General features: G+C 41.7%; 1 protein-coding gene across 3 annotated transcripts in view; it reads left to right on the top strand.

Moving 5' to 3' along the window:
* Positions 1-20347, top strand: part of bcas3 (BCAS3 microtubule associated cell migration factor) — a 410031-nt gene that overhangs the window by 108105 nt on the left and 281579 nt on the right. For 2 of the 3 annotated variants that reach the window (XM_074679629.1, XM_074679631.1), the window contains exons 17-20: positions 7201-7245; positions 17260-17384; positions 17463-17628; positions 17719-17816. In XM_074679629.1, coding sequence (XP_074535730.1) covers positions 7201-7245; positions 17260-17384; positions 17463-17628; positions 17719-17816 — 434 coding nt within the window. The remainder of the gene's footprint in view (positions 1-7200; positions 7246-17259; positions 17385-17462; positions 17629-17718; positions 17817-20347) is intronic. The other variant, XM_074679630.1, reaches the window with a different exon arrangement.

The following is a 20347-nucleotide window of genomic DNA, read 5'->3' as shown; positions in this document are numbered from 1 at the left end:
ATGGAGCTATGTGCTCCAATACATCAGGGATCATCATTTTAGTCTGAACACTGCAAAGACTCATAATCTTTCAAAAATGTCTTGTTCCTAGTTAAAATGTCACATATGTAGTCAGAATTAAAAATTCATTGCCCAAAGTGACTTTATTTTACACTTGCTTGAAACAAATTTCCATTTGAAAAATAATTGCTGTTTAAGTACACGAAAATGCGTTTTATCTTGAAAGTGTTAGAATTTGCTATTTTTGTATAGAAAGTGTTCAGTGGAAGAGATTGACATGACTTTTGTTGTTGTGCTGAGTCTGATAAATCTCCTCATCTTTGTGTGAATCACATCAAAAAAAAGAAAAAAATCTATATTTTCTAGAAAGTTTTCCTGTCTTACAGACTCTGGATTTCTGGTATTTGATTTTGGTATCCTCTAAAAGTTTACCTGGCTGAACTGAAGAATGAATCACAACGGCCTGAGATTAAAAATAATATTCGGTTATTGATCACAGCTCTGCTGCACTTTTTGTGCTGACACGTTTGTCCCGGTGTATGAATCCTGGTCACATTGTGGTGTTGTAGGGAGAGAGACACACACATGGCTTCAGAGTGTCTCCAGAGTGCCACAAACACACACTATCAGATGTGCACATTCTTTGTGACTTTACCACACTACATTACAGACGAGGTATAGCAGGGGCTTAAATATCTCGCCTCAAAGTGTCTGAGCCATAAGAGCTGTAAGAGCTGTGAACAGAGATAAAGAGATAAAGAGATAATACTCACTGAAGAATAGCTCTTTAGAAAACAGTTCAAACTGAAGACACTTGAGTCTTGAAGGATGTTTTCTTTAAATTCAAACTTTACTCGTCTTTTAGCTGACATCGAGTTTTTTGTTGATTTATTTTTGAACACTAAAAAGATGCTGCAGCTTCTTATTAACGGTATGGTTGGATTTATTAAACTTTATGTTCATAACTTATTAAAAAATGCAGTCAAAAGGCACAAACAGCACTGTGCTAGTCTCTGGAAATATTTAAATGTCACCCTCTGAGGAAACACAGACACTTGGTTGATTGTGGATACAAACCTTTGAAACCAAATTAGATAGTCACTAGATAGTGAAAAGATAATGAAATAAACAAGAAGAGAATTAAGTACATTCTAAACATGAAGACAGATTTATCAGAAACTAAACTTTAAGGTCCCATGAGGAGAGTTAAAAAAACAAAAGATCTGGTTTCTTCAGTGGATGTTAAATTTGGATCTTTGCAGGATGAAAACGGGACTTGTATTCAACCATTTAGCAGATTAAATGTGATGTATTCTTTAATACTTGGCTTTGTGGGGTTGCTTATATTAGCTTTGGTAAAACTTCTGTTAATCCTGATGATACATGTTGTCAAGGAGAAGCCTGTAGCTGGCTGACAAATTATTAGAAACAACGTTTTTATGATCACGTTTTCAGGGATTTCGTTTAAAATACCTTGAAGAAAAGAAGGCGGGTACTTTCTTTCGGTCTACAGACTCAGTTTTCCCTCTTTAATCCTGCTCCGGGAGCTCCTCAGACAGCTGCAGCAGCTCTTTAGGATGTTATCAGGCCTGTTTGGCTGCTTCACTTCTCCTTCATTCGTCCATCCAGTCCAGAGGAGGCGTCAGCATTAATGCATCAGGACATGCAGCTGTGCGGCCTGCTCCTGCATGCACACGGCTGCACCAATTCAACCAATACACACACACACACACACACACACACACACACACACACACACACACACACACACACACACAGTGAGCGAAGCAGCAGGTTTGGCCCCTAGAGTGGGGGGTGATATCATATGGTTTCACGCTATACTTGCACAGGAGTGCAGAGGCACCATCTGTCTGTCTGTGCAGGCAGCGCTCCCTCTTTTTTATATATTTGACTCTGTCTGTGTGTGTGTCTGTGTGTGTGTGTGTTACAAAAAGAGATAGAGAGAGAAAGAGGAGCGTCCGGCAGCTGTATTTACACCTGTATGAGCAGATCCCTGTTGGCAGGGCGGCAGAGGAACACACCAGCTGCTTAACCTACATTCCCCACCAGGCTGTCTTTGTGCACACTGTGGCATCACACACACACACACACACACACACACACACACACACACACACACACACACACACACACACACACACACACACACACACACACACACACACACACACACACACACACACACACACACACACACACACACACACACACACACACGTTGATGAAGCATTCCCATCTTTGTGCTACCAGGCCCTCTGCAGATATCTCTCCCCAGACCCTGAATCAGACCACCGGTGTGCTTCTGTTTGTCTTCAAATCAAAGAAACTTTAACTCGACTCCCCCTCCGGTTCTTTAGACTGTGGTGTCATCCTAGTGTCAAAGTGTGTGGTGTGCGTGTGTGTGTGTTTTTGGGGGGGGTTGGAGTCGGATGTGGCTCAGCATCCGTCTGATAACCCCCCTCCCCTACAGATGAGGCCAGGTCAGGGAGTGTGGAGGAGCACAGCCAAGCTTCTGCAAGTCCTCAAAGCCTCCTGGGAGTCCCGAACAAGGAGAGGAGTGTCGGCTCTGACCCGGCCTCTTGTTTCCTGTCGGCCATATTTGGCACAAGGTTGGCCCCAGATGAATTAAATCCCAGAGCAGAAAAAAGACACAGAATCAAAGGATTCTCCCTCGCTGTGAAATGTTGCTGTCAGAAGTTAATCTGTGAAAGAGATTAGGAGAGAAACACTCAAACAGCTCCGAGGACTTGTCTGCTCGGCCCTGCACCGAGCAGAGTTGTGTAAGGATAGATTTAACTTGTCAAAAATGCCTGACAGTGATAAATTTGGGATTTGCGAGCAGACAAACTCTCGCACACTTATCCCCTTCTACACACAGTCTGACTTTAACACGGACAAATGAAAATCCAAATGGAAAGATTGTCGCACACAAAACAAAACACCACCCTCGACTAAATCCCGCTGATGACATTTTCAAACAAATGCAGGCGGAGTGCAGGCGAGGTAACGAGAAAGAGAACAGCGAGAGAATGAGCGAGACCCTGTGACCCTCTGCAGATGCGCCCTCAGATTACTGTAATACGTGTGTAAGAGCAAGCGTGGCACTGGAGCCATTGTCTTCATGGCAGCTAGAGAGGGGGCTTTAAGAATGCCCAGCATCACATGGCAGCAAGTAAAGCATTTACACAAATCAGTTCACTTCCTTTCTTCTAATGGCCCAGGCGGAGCTGCTATTAGGGCCAACGGGTTAAGAGATGAATGTGTGAACGATTATTCTGTGGGAGTGGGGTCGGCGCCCTCACAGGTCGATTACTCTCTCTCCTCTCATCCTCCTGCCTCTCCTCCTCCTTCCTTGCCTCTCACAGTCTTATACCCCCTTTTACTCCACTGACCCATGTTTAACCGATGTTTCCCAACATGCCGTTGACCTGCATGGGACTGTTTTACCGCTAAACCTGCAGGATCAGGCTGTGCGTCACACGGCCGAGCGGTCTTTGTCTACACTGTGGTCAGAACTGTTTACTGCCAGCTCGACACGGCGGACAGCTTTCCCAACATGACCTCATTCTGTTGTTTTATTCTCAGCAGTGTGCAATTTGACATTTGACAAAAGCTTAAATGCTATGTGTTTTGATATAACAACACATCTGTATAGTTTGCATCACAAAAACATTACAGCTTACATAAGCAACCACTTCAAGCAGTCAACACCAAGCTGAGTTTTACTGCAAATAAAAGCACCCAATGTTTGTCCCTTTCAAGTGAGAGAAGGAGACTGAATAGAGCCCAAGAATCCAAATAACATCCAGACTAAAACAATAAAAAAAAAATCACATATCAGGAAGGGAAAGAAGCTTGATGGATAATTGAACTCAGATATTTCACTGAAATGTCCACTGAATGCTGTTATACACTGGCACGGTTAGTTGACACGAATCCATTGCGTGAATTTGTTTGTCAGCAGGGGTCAGAAATATGCTGTGCAGAAAAAACAGAGCAACTGCACGGTCAAATCAAAGGGCAACATCCGGTTTAGAGAAATGAAGCCTCTGTGAAGGTGCTAAAAGTTGCCATTCAGTGAGAATTTGCTTGAGGCTGACTGCAGAAAGAAGAAGCAAAGAAGCATAGAAAAGTGGGATAGAGGTTTGCAGCCTGGGTATAAAATACTATGATAGCAAAGAATTGTGAGTACAATTACATAATTTGAGGCGCGGCCTAGTTGACTGACATTTGAGCATGTTCAGGCTGTTAGCTGGGAGGTTGAAGGTCCGCCTCAGCTCCACTTTTCTAATAGTCATGGCACGGCACACTGGCCATCCGTACCGTGCCCAAGCATTCGTACCGTGCCCAAGCATGCTTTCCTGAAGTCTAGTTTGTTTTGGCCAGTGTGACCACTCACACTTTCTAACTTATAATCCATAATGTATAATCGCTGTGACTGCTCCTCTCGACAGTCGCTTTAAACAATGGCAGGGTGTTAGAGGGCTATGGCAGACTTAAATGAAGAAAACACAAACCAGAAAGTCACTTAAGTCTTAGCCGTGTTGTCTGTGTTCTCAGTTGTGATTACTCTGATGAGACCACGCTTCATGATAACATAGGCTGGCCATGCTCATGTCATATAACGACATGATGATATATGTACAAGAGGCAATCGCACTTAAGTTTGGCTCATAGTGAAGTAGTGTGACAGCTGACAGCCAGTGTAATTGTGTCTTTAGCCATCCCAAGATGGGCATCTTTGGGCTTTAAATCGCCTCTTCAGAAAACAACATAATACCTGCTTTATGATTTATACAGACTGTGGGACAGTTATTATATGGAAAGCTAAAATAAAACAAAAAAATGCTGTGTATTTTACTTTCAGAAAAGCAAGACTGTAATGGCAAAAATACCTGTATTGAGGTTTTAGAATAGTAGTTACCCAATCAATTACTGGCATTCAGTACAGAAAAGGGTCAGTGTTGGTATTTTTTTCTATACTTCCTGAGTTTTGTCCACCAAGGTATGAAAACAAACCATTGACAGTAAATCATTGGTCCAACTTAACCTTAAAACTCCTGTGAGGAACTGTTTTTTGCTCCATGGGCAAGGATGTTCATCTCATCATCCATCAGGTCTTGTCCTGAACAAAGTAATATTTTATGTTTTAAAAAGGGAAAAGAGCCATCCTGCTCTTTTTGACTGTCAGGCATGTCACTCATTGTGTTTATCTTTGGTCTAATGTGTTAATGAAGGCTGTTGATTTATCTTTTCAATCCTCTTATCGGGCATCAACCCCATCACAGCAATTTCAGGCATCAGATTTAAAATATGTGTCAATCTAGGTGGAAAGGGTCTTAAAAAGACATCAGTAACAATCACTAACTCCTCACAGGAGCTTTTAGCCTGGCTTTGGACACGAGCTTCTTCGCATGATCAATTTCCTGGATTTTGTTTGACAAACAGGTGAAGTTGGTGAATATGCTACTACTGTTGACTTCAAAAGTTTTCAAAAATTGCATCAAATGCCAAAAATAATGCTGCAAAATTCTTTGAATATTGAATTTTTCAGGTTTAATGATTAGCAGTTATTTTGATTTCTTATGTAGCATGAATTAAGTCACCATTTAGCTGACTGTATTTGAGTCCATTTTATCAGACAATCAGATTTCTCCAATAACCTTTAGAAAACTAATTCTAGTCTTATATATCTTTTATTTTTGTACCCAATACTTTATACTTTCACTGTTTGTTGTCTGTCTTTTAGAGTTAATCCAGAGTTTAAACTTTCTTTGAACAATAAATTTGATAAATAACAAGTCTGAGAAAAGTCGGAGGGAAAAATTCAAAGTGGCATCTTGTCAAACCCTGATGCCTGCTTGGCCTTTGCTTCCCCCAGTGAGACCTCCCCCCATTCCTCCATCACTCTCCCACTGGTGTCCATCCATTTACCCAGCTGGAGGCCCGGAGCGGGGGCTCAGCAGGCCTTAAAGAAACCACTCGCCCCCTCCTCTGCACCTCTTTGATAAGTGGCAGTTTACCAGGGGCCTCCATTACACCGAGCGGCATGTTCATTTGTCAACTCGCGCTCCAGGAGTGAGACGTCTCAGGGCAAATTGTTTCTCCCCAACCCCCCAGGAGGAACATTTTTCTACACATTCATGTACCAAGACTAATTGAAAACTGCGTGCTGTCGTTGGGAGGGCCCCGGACGGATGCAGAGGGAGAGATAAAATAAAGAAGTGCTGCAGAGTGCTTTGGTTGGCCGGGGACTCTGTTTTTTCATGGCTGGAGGAGGTTGTCCAGAGGGGGACAGAGTTCAGTCTCATCGGACCTTTATTGCTGCAGGGAAAAGGCTTATTTACTGTAAACTGTTTACGGAGCTCTGTCACTATCTCTGGACATGCAGCATAAACACAGGAACACACTCCCACTCCTAATGTCTTGTAAACATTAGAAACACGCACAAACTGACAGAAATACACCCTGCAGGAGACACTCAGGATGACTCTTAAACACACACACTGTGTACTTGTTAACATAATCACAGTGGATACACATCTGCCCACACCCTCGCGTCCAAACAGGCACATTCACAAGACAATGCACGGCCATAAATACACACTCGCACTAAAAAAAGACGGCACATACAAACACACAACTCTTTGTCTCAACAATGCCTGAGCGCTGTTAGTTTTATTGGTGTCCCCAGCTATTATACAGAACGCATAAACTCTTCTTTCTCAATCTCAACAATCACAAGCATTTCCCATCGTTTCCCCCTCTTATTTACACGGCTCCATCAGGCCTACATGTTTCTGCACATGTACCCATGCTCTTAAAAGTCAGGGAGGAAAAGAGAGGAAAGAAAACATGACAGACGTCCGAGGAAAAAAAGAATCAAAGTCTGTGGACATGCTGCGCCTGCCAAATCTATGGTATGACACTTGACGGAGCAGCTTGAGCAGATGAGTCATGGAGCCATCCCGCAGGTTTTCAAATCCATCTTAGCGCACAGACGTCCTGCTTCCTGCCTTGTATGTGTTGTGCACTTAAACAGACACGTCAAACAGAATGTAATGTGAAAAGTGTGTTTGCTCAAGTGTGCTAGTTTAATAATGGTTTTTCCGTCTATCTCTGTACCCCCCTCCCTCAACCCCTCCACCCTCTTCACCTCCTTCACCCCCTCTCATGAAGACCCTACCTCTTTGGGGCGGGATGTTTTGCCATTAAAACTCCATGGTGAGTTTTTAACTTCTCCCCTTGGCAGCATGCGACTGTATCCTCCGCCACAGCAGCACCACCCGCCTCCTTTACCTCTCATTTGTTTCCTGGTATATTTTCAACACATTCCACTGAGTTTGTGCACTCATCCATTCCTCAGGGGGGAAAAATCCCAAAGAGGAGTGTTTCTTATTTTCTCATCCTTTTTATGTGCCTTCTTTTGGTTGTGTTTTTTGCAAACCCTTTAATTTTTATGTGTGTGTTGAGCTTTTGCAGTCGGATGATTCAACACGTTGTGTTACAGTCACTGCAGATCCAAACTGAGCGATGTCTACTTTTAATATTTAAATGCAGCATGTTTACCTACTGTGCTACATGGAAGTGTTTCCCAATGGCAGAGATCTTTTTATAAGTTAGCCGACAAGCAGTTACGAAAAACCTGCATGCTCCAGCGCTGTCTCAAAGGTCATAGTCCAGGGATTGTGTTGCATTGTGTTGGTTCTTCTTGTCTGTGCGGTTTCTGTGAGCTGACCACTAGAAAATGACATCTTTGTCTTCTAGTCCTCTTCTTATGTTCTGTTTTTACTCTCCGTTTGAATATCCTCTTTGTGTTAAACACACGTTTGATTTTATTTAGCTCACTTTAGTTGCTTTTCTTTGACTTCCTGTCGGATGTGTGTTTGCACGAAGTATTGTGCCATGTCATCCCCTGGTATTGTTGTGAACAGTGTTTTGTGTTGGTATAGAAATGTGAGCGTGATTAAATGTGTTTCTCAGAGTATTTAGTCACTGAAAGAAAAGAAAATAACCCTGCACTGATTGATGTGTTTTTTTGTAAAAATCAGTGAAATTACATGAAAGAGAGCCTACAAAATGAAGAACAAGCAAACCATTATGAAGAGGGAATTTGAGTTAGAAATTAATTTTAATAAGCAGATAAAGAATCATATGTCTTGGCATTTCAATCACTTTCAGATGTATGGATTGTTTCATCACCTTACAGTTCATTGTTGGTTTTTTGTTTTACTTACTGCAGCCTCATAGTTTGTGTCCTCTCCGAGCTGGAGTTGCATCCTTTTCTGCCAAAGTAGACAAACTACGTCAGAAAAATTATGTATAGATGAATCCATTGCAGGTGGGACAGCTAGTGTCATGCATTGAGGTTCTAAAACTCTCCTTACAAACATCTGCAAATCTGACCTACTATCTCACTTAAAATTAATTCAAATCCTACACTTTAACACATAACTTCAACTCACATTGCACAATGCTTTGGTGGCCAAATTTATCAGGACACTTGGCACATTCAAGAAGTTTCAGTTGTTTTTGTTGAATTGGCACTTTAAAAATATTATTAATATGAACTACAAAACTTAACATATTGTGATTGTCACGCAACACTCAAGTCCTACTTTAATGTTATACTCCCTTTCTGCAGACTGTCTACTACAATTTGATGTTAGATGCAGGTTTGTACGATAATTTGTTACCTGACAGTGTTGAAAATTATTTTGACCCAGTACATATTTCATATTCCAGGTTTTAATTTCAAGAATATTTCCAGGATCTGGATCATACTTTTACATCTGTCAGAAATTATGGTGACCTTGTCTTGTATAGTTTTGCAAAGCAATCCAACCATTTATTTTGGAGTTATATACACATTTGGTGAAAACAGCCCTATCTCACAATAATAAAGAATCCTTTAAAAATGTCCTGGATCCAGACGGTGATCCGGATCACCTCCAAAATTTAATCACTTTTTCCTTATCCCATTTTTGAACATTTCCTGAAAATTTCACCAAGATCAGTTTGTTACTTTTTGAGTAATGTTGTCAATAGACAAACAAACAAACAGAGAGACGGACAAACTCTCCCAAAAAACATAAACTCCTTGGCAAAAGTAAATATCTACAAAGTTATCAGGACGCTCTTCATACCATAAAACAGAGCCATCATTAGCAGATTTAGGTCACTCCCTTTAGGGAACATTGAAAGTGACAGACTGGCCCTCCCAAGTCCATATCTCAACCCCATCCAGCGGATTTTGGTCAGGCTGTAAAATAAAGTGAAAATTCAAAGGAAAGGAAAACCTTTGGCTTGAGTTGCCGAAGGACCTACTTCACCTGGTATTTGTGAAGCTCAGAGTAACCATTTGCATGTTTTATAATCATGAAAAAACATTTTCAGATGCGTCAGGTGTTCTCATAACTTTGGCCACCACATAATAGAAAATATATTTTATTACCTTCATTTTTTAAATTATCATTCTTATAGTAGTTATTCATGAGTTGATGATGTTAGACCAGTGTGCACTGCAAATCAGAATATAACTTATGGGTTTCAGCTAGCCATGCAAAGGATGTTGGTATGGTCTCCCTGTCAGATTGCACTCACCATGAAGTTTTCCATCGAGCAGGTAGTCTGGGTTTAAATCCAACCAGCAGCCTCTTTTCTGTGTATCTCCCCCCACTCTAACCTTTTTCCGTACTCTATCAGCTGTCCTGTCCTCCCTAAACAACGTACAAAAAACACAGTCAGAAAATAAATAAATAAATAAATAAACATGCTGGCTTATAGACTTTTCTTGTACCATCATTAAGTCAATTTTTCATCTCAAGAGAAAAGTAAGTAAATAAACTATATATGTATTGCCCTCTCCACAGACAAATGTGATTTGCATCAACAGAATATCAAGAAACTAATCATGAACAAAAGGTAGCCATACAATTAAAATGTAGATCAACAGAGCAATAACAAGGAACGAGAACTGGGATAAAAATAGATCATGCACTAAGTGAATGTGGTTGTCATTGTGTGTGTCTAAACAGATACGTCAAAGACAGCACCCTTACACGGGTACGTTCCCTTACAAAATACTTGCAGAGACACTTGATGCCTATAAACAGGAAAAACAGCCTTATTCTGATGTGATGCAACAAGATATCATACAGAATCAAGACTTATTATCTTTGTTTCTTAAAGCAAGATGGAACAACACCTCAATACTAAAGGTTTGTTGATTAAATAGATACACTTGTATGGATTGCTGACGTCAGTAAATAACTTGTATCTGTACGTCCACATAGAAATATCCCTCTGTATGACAGTGACCACAGCTTCCATGCTGGTTCCATGAATCACAGTTAGAGCGACAGACAGATCTCCAGCTAATTGTCTGTAAAGTTTATAGACTTTATTTTTAGGACCTTTTTTCCCAGGGTTTGAACGTTAGAGGGCACAGCATCACCTCGTTCCAGGATTTTCCCTTTGCAGCAGGATGAACCCACATCTCTTGTCAACGCTGTCATGAAATCAGATGCTTACAAGCTTTTACAAAGAAGCCCCATTATGACAGAGTCACTTATGGGGAGATGATGGAGTGACTCAGTGGAGTGAACTTTTCCCTGCTCGGCTCTGCAGCTCCTCCCTGTTGACTCCATTCACTTTGGAAAATGAATAGCATGTGGTGCCTTTCCCGAGTCTTGGGTTTCGTCTTTTGTTGTGGGCAGTCACTCATACTTTTTAATTGAAGCTTTTTTCCCCCTCTCTGTCTTCATCCACCTCCCGCTTAATCCAGGCCCTTAGTGATCTCAGAGCGTATACTTTTCAAAGGTACACATCATTAGCATTGGAATCTTGACCCTCACGATAACTGCCTTCCGCTCAAATTGGAGCGAGTTGAGCTTATATTGTTTCTCTGAGAGCGTACGTCGCCAGACGTGAGCTATGACAGTTCATTCACCAATTTCAGCCTCAGTGTTCAGCCTCTAACGGCGCAGAGGGACCCAGTTAATGTTGGCATGTTGGAGGCACAGCCCTGCTTTGTTTCAGATTCCCATATACGATGAACTTTGTCATGTTTGCTCAGATTTCAGTTATGTAAGATCTACAACTGATTTCTGAGAGAACATAAGAACTAACAAATATATTTTAGGGTGGTTTTTTGTACAGTCTGACTCTCACGATCACTTGTCTGCAGAATTTTGCTCTAAGAATTGTCTCCAGTGTGTGCTGCTTTACCTTATAGAATTCTTGGGGTAACTAAATGCTTTTTTATCTATAGAAACTTGACTTGAAAGACAAAAGAAAAGAAAAAGAAGAAAAAAGTGATAAAATATTGTTCCTCAGATTTTGTCTGATTTACAAAGTCACAATTTCAATGCAAGATAGTTCTAATGGCAGAAACTTGACCAGAATATTGCTTAAAACCCAAATCTCAAATCAGTACAGATTTTAGTTCTGTATATATTTTTTTATCTATAGACAGAAGGTAAAGTTCTTTGGATTCTTTAAACTGCAATAGAAATGCATTTTTCCTGTTAGTATTTTTTTTTCCAATTGGGTGGAATTTCTTCAATGCATCAGTGCCCAGAAAACTCTAACACCTCTGCAGGTTGTAGCAGGTTCCCGACTACAGTCCTGATTCAAAAAAGTAGTATTTAGTCTTTCTTTTAGCCCTTAGAGGTTGGATTTCTCAATCATGTCTATGTTGAGTTTACTCTTCATGGTACAAACACATTTAACCTGAGAGTTCCAGGGGATTTAGGCCGTGTTTACACAATTATGTTTCAACTAAAGATGCAAAACAACACAGTGATAAAATCAGTGCATTTCTACACATAAATGCTAAGGGACTGAAAACACTGTAGTATGCATGCCAGACCTGTAGTTGGCAGTAGACGAGTGGCTGAAATGTAACAATACCTTTGCTTTTCATCCTAAAACTGTTGTTGTGTAAACACCCCAATAGAGCCTATGCAGTGATCTCCACTACAGAGTCATGTCTACTTTTAATGCGGTCATGCCTGGGGGTCTGAAGATCTGGTCCATCTATGGTAGGTTTTGGTCCTAGTCCCTTTTGTTCTGAGTTTTCTTCAGATTCTCTGAGTCTTTTAATGATATTTTGTTGTGTAGAGGATGAAATCCACTAATTCTGAGGAACAAAATTATCAAAGTGTTGAATTATTCGATCATGCAGCCTCTCACAGAGTGGTGAACCTCCTCCTGTATTTCCTTCCTACTCAGCCTCTCTGGAGTTTTGTTTTATACCCAGTCTAACGAGTATTTTACTAAATAAGCAAGTTTGTAGATGGTCCCCCAGGTGGTTCTTACCGTTTCACAACTTTTTCAATGTTTTGTTGTCCTTGTTCTTATTTTTTTTAAAACATGTTGCAGGCACACCAACTTTAAAGCAAATTTTTCGATGAAACCACAAAACGCACACGTTTCAGCATTTAATATGTTGTGCTTCCTCTATTTTTAGTTAGGTATAGACCTACAATTGGTTGCAAACCAATTCTGTCCTTATTCTGTCCTTTGTTTCAGATCTTTTTAACAGGAAGATGTTAGCAGCTGCATGATCCAGTTTTTAATGGGGTTAAAATAGGTTTCAAGGTTTGTTGGGTGCACAGTTGGAAACAGTGTGGACAGGTAAATAGGAAAAGGTCTTTCTTTCTCCTTGAACATTGGATGCCCACTCTCCACTGCTCAGATTTCCTCCAGAGGTTGTCATTAGTTCTGTGTGTTCAACACAGGCCCAAGGCTGCCTCTTTTCAGGGGGCTGTTGTAAAATAATAAACGTGACGTTGAAGGATGTGTCCTCCACATGACTGCCCTCTCCCTCTCCCTCTCTCTGTCTTCCCTTCTTCATCTTCAAGCTGCTCTTTTTCTGATTTGAATTAACCATATGGCCCAGAATCAGAGCAACGACAGCCGTGCAGCTCTTTGTCGCTGGATTGCCTGCTGAACCAAGCTCTATCATATTTGTTTACTGCCAGGGCCCTGGAAATAAATGGAAGCTGCCACCGGACTTCCACCCCCCCTCGGAGGCGCCTCACGTTAGCCCTGGACGGAGTAATGCGAAGGGACTTTGATGGTTGATGTCGCAGATTGAATTATGCCCTTGAGGAAAAGCTATTAGCTCAGTCAAGAGTCCTCATTTGTTAAATTAAAAGTGGAAATGACATGTGAGCGGTCTTCAGTGAATTAAAGTTGCAAAGAAAATTGATTCCACTCCCTGCAAAGAGAAAGCTCAGGCTGGGAGAAGAAAGGAGCCAGTTGCTGTTTGTTTGGTGGCACTCCCTCCCCCTGATCCCAAACCTCTCTTAGAGTATTTATGTTTCAGGATTTATTTATATTGGGTTACCTTTCTGTGCCATTCACCAAACATCTCTCCAGCTCACCACCCATCCACACCAGACAGTGATTGGTTTACTTAAGGAGAGAAGAATTTGGTCTTTTTTCTGCTGCTTCTGGAAACCTTGACACTTTGAAGCCTTTTCAAGTCAAATCAAGAGAGGAGGGTTATTTCAAAAACAGATTCATAAACTGTAGGGGTTGTATAACTCAAGCTTAGCTTCTCTCTTCAAAGAGGCCCAATAATCTTCCCTCATGCTTCTTTCTTGCAGTTTGGTCTCACTTACGTTTTGCACATTTTTTCCCCGTTCCAGCGCGTTTCTTCTCTACGGATTGGATAACTGCCTGTCTGTGGCTGGTGTCACAGCACACAATTATATGCCCAATCTCAGGACTGATTTGCCTCCATCTGTGATTTGGAGGTGTGACCCACTTTGTCTAAATAATCCCCTAGTGTTTGGAGTCAATACGACTATTTCACTACTCCCTTCTGTGTTTGTGCCTCCCTGATCTAAAGCTGTAAGCACATAAACGTGTATCCTGCTTCCCATCTTTCAAACATTGATATAAAGTTACAATGCTGCAATATTCAGACTAAATAATAGCAGATTTTCAAACCTCTAAATATTTATATGTTGTAGAAATCCCTGAATCTGTCTGAGAACACTCTTCTAGAAATGGCAAAGCATATTTCACAAGACTTTCACCAGCTCTTCACCAGATTTGCTGAAATGATGAGATCATTGCATTAGGAACCAATTGGAGCAGTGGGCCTCAAACACCAAGGTTTGGCCATAGCTCTATCCCCAGCAGGCCTCCATGGGGCCACACTGCAAAAAACAGAAATCTTACCAAGTGTTTTTGTCTTATTTCATTGAAAAATATCTTTTTAGACTTGATATGACCCACGTTCACTTGACTAGTCCTGAAAAGTGTTTTATTTCAAGTTGTATAAAGACAAAATGAGGTCTGGATTGCTTGAAAAAAGTGAAAAGATCTGCCAATGTGCTTGTCAAGACTAGAATAATGTCTCAATACAAGTACATTTTTCTTACCCCACTGGCAAAATTTTTTTACTCATTACAAGCAATTCAGACCTCATTTTGGTCAAGTTAATGTAGCATATATTAAGTCTAAAAAGACATTTTTTACTGAAAATAAGACAAAAACACTTAGTAAAATTTCATTTTTTTGCAGTGGAGCCAGTCAGAGTGAAGGGAGTGTGTGGAGCAAGGAGCCTTTACCCATGAAAACACATGAGGGAACTGGCACTCCCATCTGACGAGTGGTCTTTAAAGTACTGTTACTCCTTTTGTGCTAGCGAGAAGACTCAAACTGTTCCTTGAAGAAGAAAAAACGGGGTTTACTGCAAGATCTGGGGTAACACAGAACTACAGAGGAGTCAGTATTGAACGAAGCTTCAAAAAACAGACAATACTTACTGCAAGCTGTCCTCATTGCTGTAAACATTCAACCAATTAGGCTACCAAAAAAAACAAAAAAAAACAATGTGTTTCCTGATAGAAGAGAAGATGAGCTTCCAAACATGACCTTTCAATCTTTTTTGAGGCCAAAATATCACAAAAAGGTCTGTGTTGAAAGGTTAAAGAGACAGTAGCTTAAAGGAAGTTTTTCAGACAGAGGCTGAAATATGGGTTTTCTGAAACACCAGCGAGAGAAAAAAATTGATTCTATGAGCTGTAAGTCATGTAAGGGCACTATGGGGGCACCAGAGGGACAAAATAAAGTCTCAAAATTCGCTTGTTTGCCATTTAAAGCAATCCTCTATGAGATCTTATTTCAAAGTCCCAAATGTTAAAGGATTTATTCAGTGGCCTTATGGAGTTGTTGAGTGTGTGAATATTCCTACCATATGTTTCTCTGTAGTGTTAGTCAACATCAAGCTCAGCCTTGAACCTCAGCTCGCTATGAAACAGGATTTTAGTAAGCAAAGTTATTACAACCAGTCAATCACAGGGAGATTTATTCTAATGATTAATAACACAAAACACTGGAAATTTTAATGGTTTAATACCTCTACGAAGAGGAAGTTGGACTTTGCACAACCTCCACACAGTGACAGATCAGGGTGAGGGTCTTTTTCTGGAGCGACAAATGAGGGTTTCTTGGTGTCTTGTGGATGACATACTTCTCTTTTCCTCTATAACTATTTTAGAGATGTATGTCTTTATTTTCATAACGTCCACACTTCATGGTATGTTTGAGTCCTCTAACTCTTGTCAAGCGTTGTAGAGGCTGAACTGCAGGAGAAAAAGGACATGCTTGAGGAAAAATCTCTTGTGTAGCTGGCTGGATCTGTTTGTTAAATTCTTGATCCTCTGCTTGCACTGCTGAGCGAACAGGCCCGAGGAAGAGCTTGGAGGAGAAGACAAGGGCACCCTGGTCTTAGCCAACGCAATATCCTGAGTGTGACTTTATCTCCCCCCTCCATCTCCCTTTCACAGACAGGGCTTACTGTGGATATTTGGTTATTCAGTCCTCTCCCCTTGACCCAGCACTAATAAATACAAGCTCTCAAACGTGTCCGGAGGCCTTTCTTATGACTACCTTCACCACTTCCTTTTTTCTGATCCCTCTTTCACACGGTGTCGGCCAAACAAAGACATCAACATCTCCGTCCATCCAGGGAGTAATTTATGAGGCGCTGACAGTCTGAAGGGAGGCAACAGAAAGAGAGTTTTACCAGCTTCAGGTCTGTCAGCACCTGGTACTGTGAAACCTCTGGACGCAGAGCGAGCCTCTTTTGGTGCTGCTGTCTCACTGCAGCCTGCGACAGTTTATTTAGTTTACACTCAGTTTGGTGAATTTATCAGTGAGGTATGACTCTTAAAGTGGCTGCTGACATCTGCAGGATGCAAATCTTTGTGTCTGTTTCACTTTGGATCCATACGCCTCTGGGAGCAGAACTTTTTCATCACCCGCAAAAAACATACAAGCTTCCACTAGAGTGTCCCTTAGGCTTAGGTTGTTCAGTAATCCTTGATGAAGCCTTGCCCCAGGTGTTGCTTCAGTAATGTCATGTCTGATTCCTGCATGAAACTCTTTGTCAGCAATCCTCTGGGTTTTTAAGCCGCGCGTGTTTGTTACACAGAAATGTGAAACACCTGTGAGAAGTTCTGCATCAAAATATTCATGAGCTATTAGTTTCTACAATCCAAACAAAGTCTAATAAAAGAAAAGCTATAGCTCTCTCCCCTTTTATCTCAAGGCATGTGTGTGTTGCTCACACTCCAGTGTGGTTTCCAAAGGTGGAGGTTAAGCACCCCTCTGGGAGTGTGTGACACAGCGTGAGTCTCCACCCTACGCCTGATCAGCTGTGACCAGTTTTTACTGTCCAGGTTGGTTACAGAGCCGGACAATAATCCCAGACCTCGCTACTGTTCTCTGATCACTACCATCTGGACTGAACCACTCCAGCTGAAACTCCTTTCTGCATCCGCTTCTTCTCAAACAGTCCTGACAAACTGAATAATCCAATAACTCCCAATAAATTCCCTCAGTGGCCGACTTGAAGCGGGCAGCCGGGTGCACTGCTGGGACATGACTGTTGTTGGATAAATTGATGTAGATACTTTAACAAAGTGAAACTGGAGGCTATGTGTTCCCCTGTTTTATGTTGAAGCAGGTGTGTCACTGCAGCAGTGTGCATGACTTTTACAGTCCCTAAAACACTAACTGAATGTTGACATCATTTTGCTCCACATGGCTGAAAGTGTCTGCTGAAGGTTTGCACATCACTCTTCAGTATTTCTGGATAATTTTGCTGCAGGAATTGTTTGACTGGTGAACCTCTACTTTATGTGAATCATGCCACTCAGTGCAGTTTTTATTTTCCTTTTGGTCTCAACATCATTTCCTTTTTCCCTCCCAAAGCAAAGCTAAACCACCGCCACAGATCTCCCCAAGCAAGTCCAGTGGAGGAGAGTTCTGCGTGGCCGCCGTCTTTGCCTCGTCTCGCTCCTGGTTCATCACCAACCCAAACATGAAGCGAGAGAAAGGTTAGACCACGTCCACACCTCTTTGATCTGCGCTGTTTATTTTCAGAGTTTAATCCCGTCCTGTCTGTTTATCTTCAGATCAATCCAGGCAGTCTGTCGTGGACTCGTTGTATATCTTGAGCTGTTACGGTAACCTGGTGGAACATGTCCTGGAGCCTCGGCCACTCAGCACTGCTCAAAAGATCAGTGATGACACACCTTTGGAGCTCAGCACCTGTCCCAGGGCCTGCTGGACTCTGGCCAGGTAACACACTGTTGACAGCGTTATTGTAGAAAAGGAGAGGGTCTTCAATCTGGTTGATCTCACGGTTCTTTCTTTGTTTTGTTGGAGCAGGACTCCTCAGTGGAACGAGCTGCAGCCGCCCTTCAACTCCAGCCACCCCCTGGTGCTGGCCTCAGACCTGGTGCAGTACTATCAGTACCTCCTGGCTGGTGAGTGTTGAGCAGATCTTTTTTTCTGTGCTTCATTCATGGTATCAGATGGTCCTGAAACAGAATCCAAGCTGACATATTGGAGGAGCATAAATTTATATTAAGTCAGTGGAAAGATGTAAATCAATGCAGATGCACTCAAGGCGGCTCAAATTGAAGTGAACATGTGTTTCAGGTTTCAGCTCATTGAGTTACTGATAACAAGGAAACATTATGATGCTGCAGGCGTACAATAAGAGAGCTTTAAGATCGGGTTATGAGTTTCTCATCAGGACTGAATATGTTTAGATGGTCCATCATACAAACACTTTCTGTATGCTGTGGAATCACATGCAGTGTGTCCTTGATAAAAACACAAACACTCTTTGGGTAGTTTTGTTATTCCAAAGCTGTCAGAAGTGAAGATTTAAGCCCAAAATGTGGAAACTGAGAGTAAACATTGTTTTTTAAACCTGGCCTTCTGGAAACAAACTTTCTGCAACAGTTCTCACACTCACACTTTAACACCGTGATCACATAGAAATCCTCAATGCAATGGCTTTAAAACCTGTTACAGAATTGTTCACACATATTATCAAAACGGTTTGTGTTTCTCAACATTTTTCTGACTTTGGGCTCAGTTAAGGCGTTTTCCCCCTTTATTAGAATTGCTTTTAATTCTACTTATTTTAAACCAAGGACAGGTTTCTACCTATTTTTGACCCATGGATTAGTGGTCTAGTTCAGGGGTTCCCTAATGTTTGGGGATTAACTAACAGGCCAATCCAAAAGCAGACAAAATGGAACAAAAAAAGAGAAAAGCATTGAAAATACTTAATTTAGCTGATCTGTAAAAGTTAGATTGCATTTGTTCACATATTTATTCTTTACTTTCAAGCATTTTTGTATCTTGTGATGGGAGAATCACAGAGCAGGAAACAAAGAAAGTCAAAAAGTGACTTATTAAATTAAATCTAAACAATGAGGCCCTGAGTTATCTCTTTTTATTCCCTTTAAATATCAAATTTTATTCCAGGAAACAATGAAAATTGGATTTTATTGACAGAATATTTATTTTAAAAAAATCTGCCATCTTTCTCTTTTTATTTCTGCCAGTTTCAGATGATGTGATCTTCAAAGAGTCTTTAAAGTTGGTCTTAAAGAGGGGGGCGGGATTCTTACAACAAGGGTTGTCTTATGTTTGCAATGTCTACAAATGTATTTTGTCAAGGAGACAAATATGCTGTAGGTGGGTTAATTATTGCATTCAACTGCGTTAAGATATTTTGTAGTGTTAATACAAACAGCCTTACTTCTTTTAATGTATTGGATGCTTGTGAAATATAGGTCTCTGCATGTTTTGGTTTTGAAGACAAACACATGTATGTTTTCTGTGCTCTGTACACATGATTAGTTAAGGGTCGACCCCATATCCCCGCTGATTTTCCATGCTAGCTGCATTGAAAGCCGCTCTTTGGCCTCTTATTGCTGCCACATGCTGAGTAGAGACCTCTTCTCTCAGCAGCTAAAACCTGTCCCCTCTCAGCGACTTGGAGAGAGAAACTCTCTTCATTTCTACCCCATGTCTGCTGCTCTGCATGTTGACTCCATCTTTGTGGCCGACACTACTTGCCTGTTAGTACGATGCTACGAGACGCTGCGCTCGGACCAATTAGCTAACACCCTAAACTCTCTCTGATTCAATAAGAAGTACTGAGCAGTGAACACTTTAGGTTGCCCTCCAAAAGGCCAATTCTGAAAAGCAAATGTGAGTGCACACGGATGGCCACACACGGGATCAATCCACCCCCTGGAAGAGGCCGGCGTTTTCAGCTTCTCCATAATTATAAACACAAAAAATCTGTAATTAGCTCTTGCAGCTGCTCGGGGGCAAGTGGTGGCTGTGTTTACCCTAATCTCTGCGCTCGTCTCGTTGACTTCTGCAGTGCTCCAGGTCTAACTGGTAGGATATTTTCTCAAATTAGTGCTAATGGTCTCTCCTAGTGTCAGAGCGATGAGGACGTGGGGGTGACGGGCGCGGGCGTCAGCTTTTTCCACCATTCTCTCTGCCAGCATGAGCAATGGAACCGCTGCATAATGAGAGAGATTCATTGCATTAACATTTACATCCAATTAACAATCGCCAGCTAACACCGCCGTGTCTCTTTATTCCCCAAACCAACCCAGTGTGAACCCATGCGAGGTCAAGACGCTATAAACATAATTGTTCAGCCCTCTACCCACTTCTTGTTCTCCTGCCATTTCCCCTCGGGGTCGCCGTGCTATACACCACCGACACCGACTGAGCTGCTCTTGGAACGCCACCTTCCATTTCTACGCTTTGCACCCGAGTGCGGGCTCTCAACATCCTGTTTCTCAGCGTGCGTCCTCTCGCCAGCCCTCTCCTCTGCTGTCCTCCAGGGCTTGGCAGCTCCACGGAGAAGTGATCCAGGAGAAGGAGTCGATTTGACCTTAGGATGAATTACAGCACAGCCGTACGCCCCTTGTCCAGCCGTTTCTCGCTGAGCTGAAAGATCAGGCCGCTGCAGAGG

Source organism: Halichoeres trimaculatus, unplaced genomic scaffold (assembly GCF_033239565.1).
Source record: "Halichoeres trimaculatus isolate MK-OKI-2021-1 unplaced genomic scaffold, fHalTri1.1 fHalTri1_scaffold_9, whole genome shotgun sequence".
Taxonomy (NCBI): Eukaryota; Metazoa; Chordata; class Actinopteri; order Labriformes; family Labridae; genus Halichoeres; species Halichoeres trimaculatus.
The sequence above is the reverse complement of the archived record's forward strand: the minus strand, read 5'-3'. Positions and strand labels throughout refer to the sequence as shown.